The sequence below is a fragment of the Echinococcus granulosus genome (assembly GCF_000524195.1).
Source record: "Echinococcus granulosus chromosome Unknown EG_S00783, whole genome shotgun sequence".
Classification (NCBI taxonomy): domain Eukaryota; kingdom Metazoa; phylum Platyhelminthes; class Cestoda; order Cyclophyllidea; family Taeniidae; genus Echinococcus; species Echinococcus granulosus.
Window position 1 is genome coordinate 1 of NW_020171157.1, and position 1,224 is coordinate 1,224.

General features: G+C 47.6%; 1 protein-coding gene across 1 annotated transcript; it reads left to right on the top strand. All coding sequences in view use genetic code 11, as the record gives it.

The window, feature by feature from the left end:
- Positions 1-17: 17 nt before the first annotated feature.
- On the top strand, positions 18-1,154 carry EGR_11299 (Carboxypeptidase A2; the record flags this gene model as incomplete). Its single annotated transcript, XM_024500540.1, has 1 exon — positions 18-1,154. The coding sequence occupies one exon, from the start codon at positions 18-20 to the stop codon at positions 1,152-1,154; it is 1,137 nt and encodes a 378-aa protein (XP_024345046.1).
- Positions 1,155-1,224: the final 70 nt, after the last annotated feature.

The window sequence follows — 1,224 nt, forward strand, 5'->3', positions numbered from 1 at the left end:
GAACAGATGAAAATCTGATGCAATTGGAGGCTGAAGAACATCTCAAGCTTGACTTTTGGAAATTACCCACCATGCCAGGGGAGACAGTTCATATCCGAGTTCCTTTTGTCAACGTCCAAGCAGTCAAAGTATTCTTGGAGGCCCAGGGAATTGCTTATTCTATCATGATTGAAGATGTTCAGCTTCTGTTGGATCAAGAGAATGAAGAAATGCTATTTAATCAGAGAAGAGAGCGGAATGGTAACTTTAATTTTGGGGCCTACCATACCTTGGAAGAGATTTCCCAAGAAATGGAAAACCTCGTGGCTGAGTACCCCAGCCTAGTAAGCCAAGTGAATATCGGCTCTTCTTTTGAGAACCGGCCCATGAACGTGCTCAAGTTCAGCACTGGAGGAGACAAGCCGGCCATCTGGCTAGACGCCGGGATCCATGCTCGAGAGTGGGTTACGCAAGCTACTGCACTGTGGACAGCAAACAAGATTGCCTCTGATTATGGAAAGGATCCATCCATCACCTCCCTTCTGGACACCATGGATATATTCCTGCTGCCAGTCACAAACCCTGATGGATATGTGTTCTCGCAAACGAAAAATCGTATGTGGCGGAAGACCCGGTCCAAGGTATCTGGAAGCCTCTGTGTGGGTGTTGATCCTAACAGGAACTGGGACGCTGGTTTTGGAGGACCCGGAGCCAGTAAGCAACCTTGCTCTGATTCATACCATGGACCCAGTGCCAACTCTGAAGTTGAAGTGAAATCCATTGTGGACTTCATCAAGAGTCATGGAAAAGTCAAAGCCTTCATTACCATCCACAGCTATTCCCAGCTGCTGATGTTCCCCTATGGGTACACGTGTAGCAAGCCAGATAACTTCGATGAGCTGAATGAAGTGGCCCAAAAGGCTGCCAAGTCGGTGGCAAGCCTGCATGGCACCCAGTACAAAGTGGGACCGATCTGCTCAGTCATCTACCAAGCCAGTGGAGGAAGCATCGACTGGGCCTATGATTTTGGTATTAAATACTCATTTGCCTTTGAGCTAAGAGACACAGGTCGCTATGGCTTCCTCCTGCCGGCCAATCAGATCCTGCCCACAGCTGAGGAGACCTGGCTTGGCCTGAAGACAATCATGGAGCATGTGCGAGACCATCCCTACTAGGGTTCTGGGGATAAACGAACACCATTAAAAATCTCTTGATTGGAAGCAAAAAAAAAAAAAAAAAAAAAAA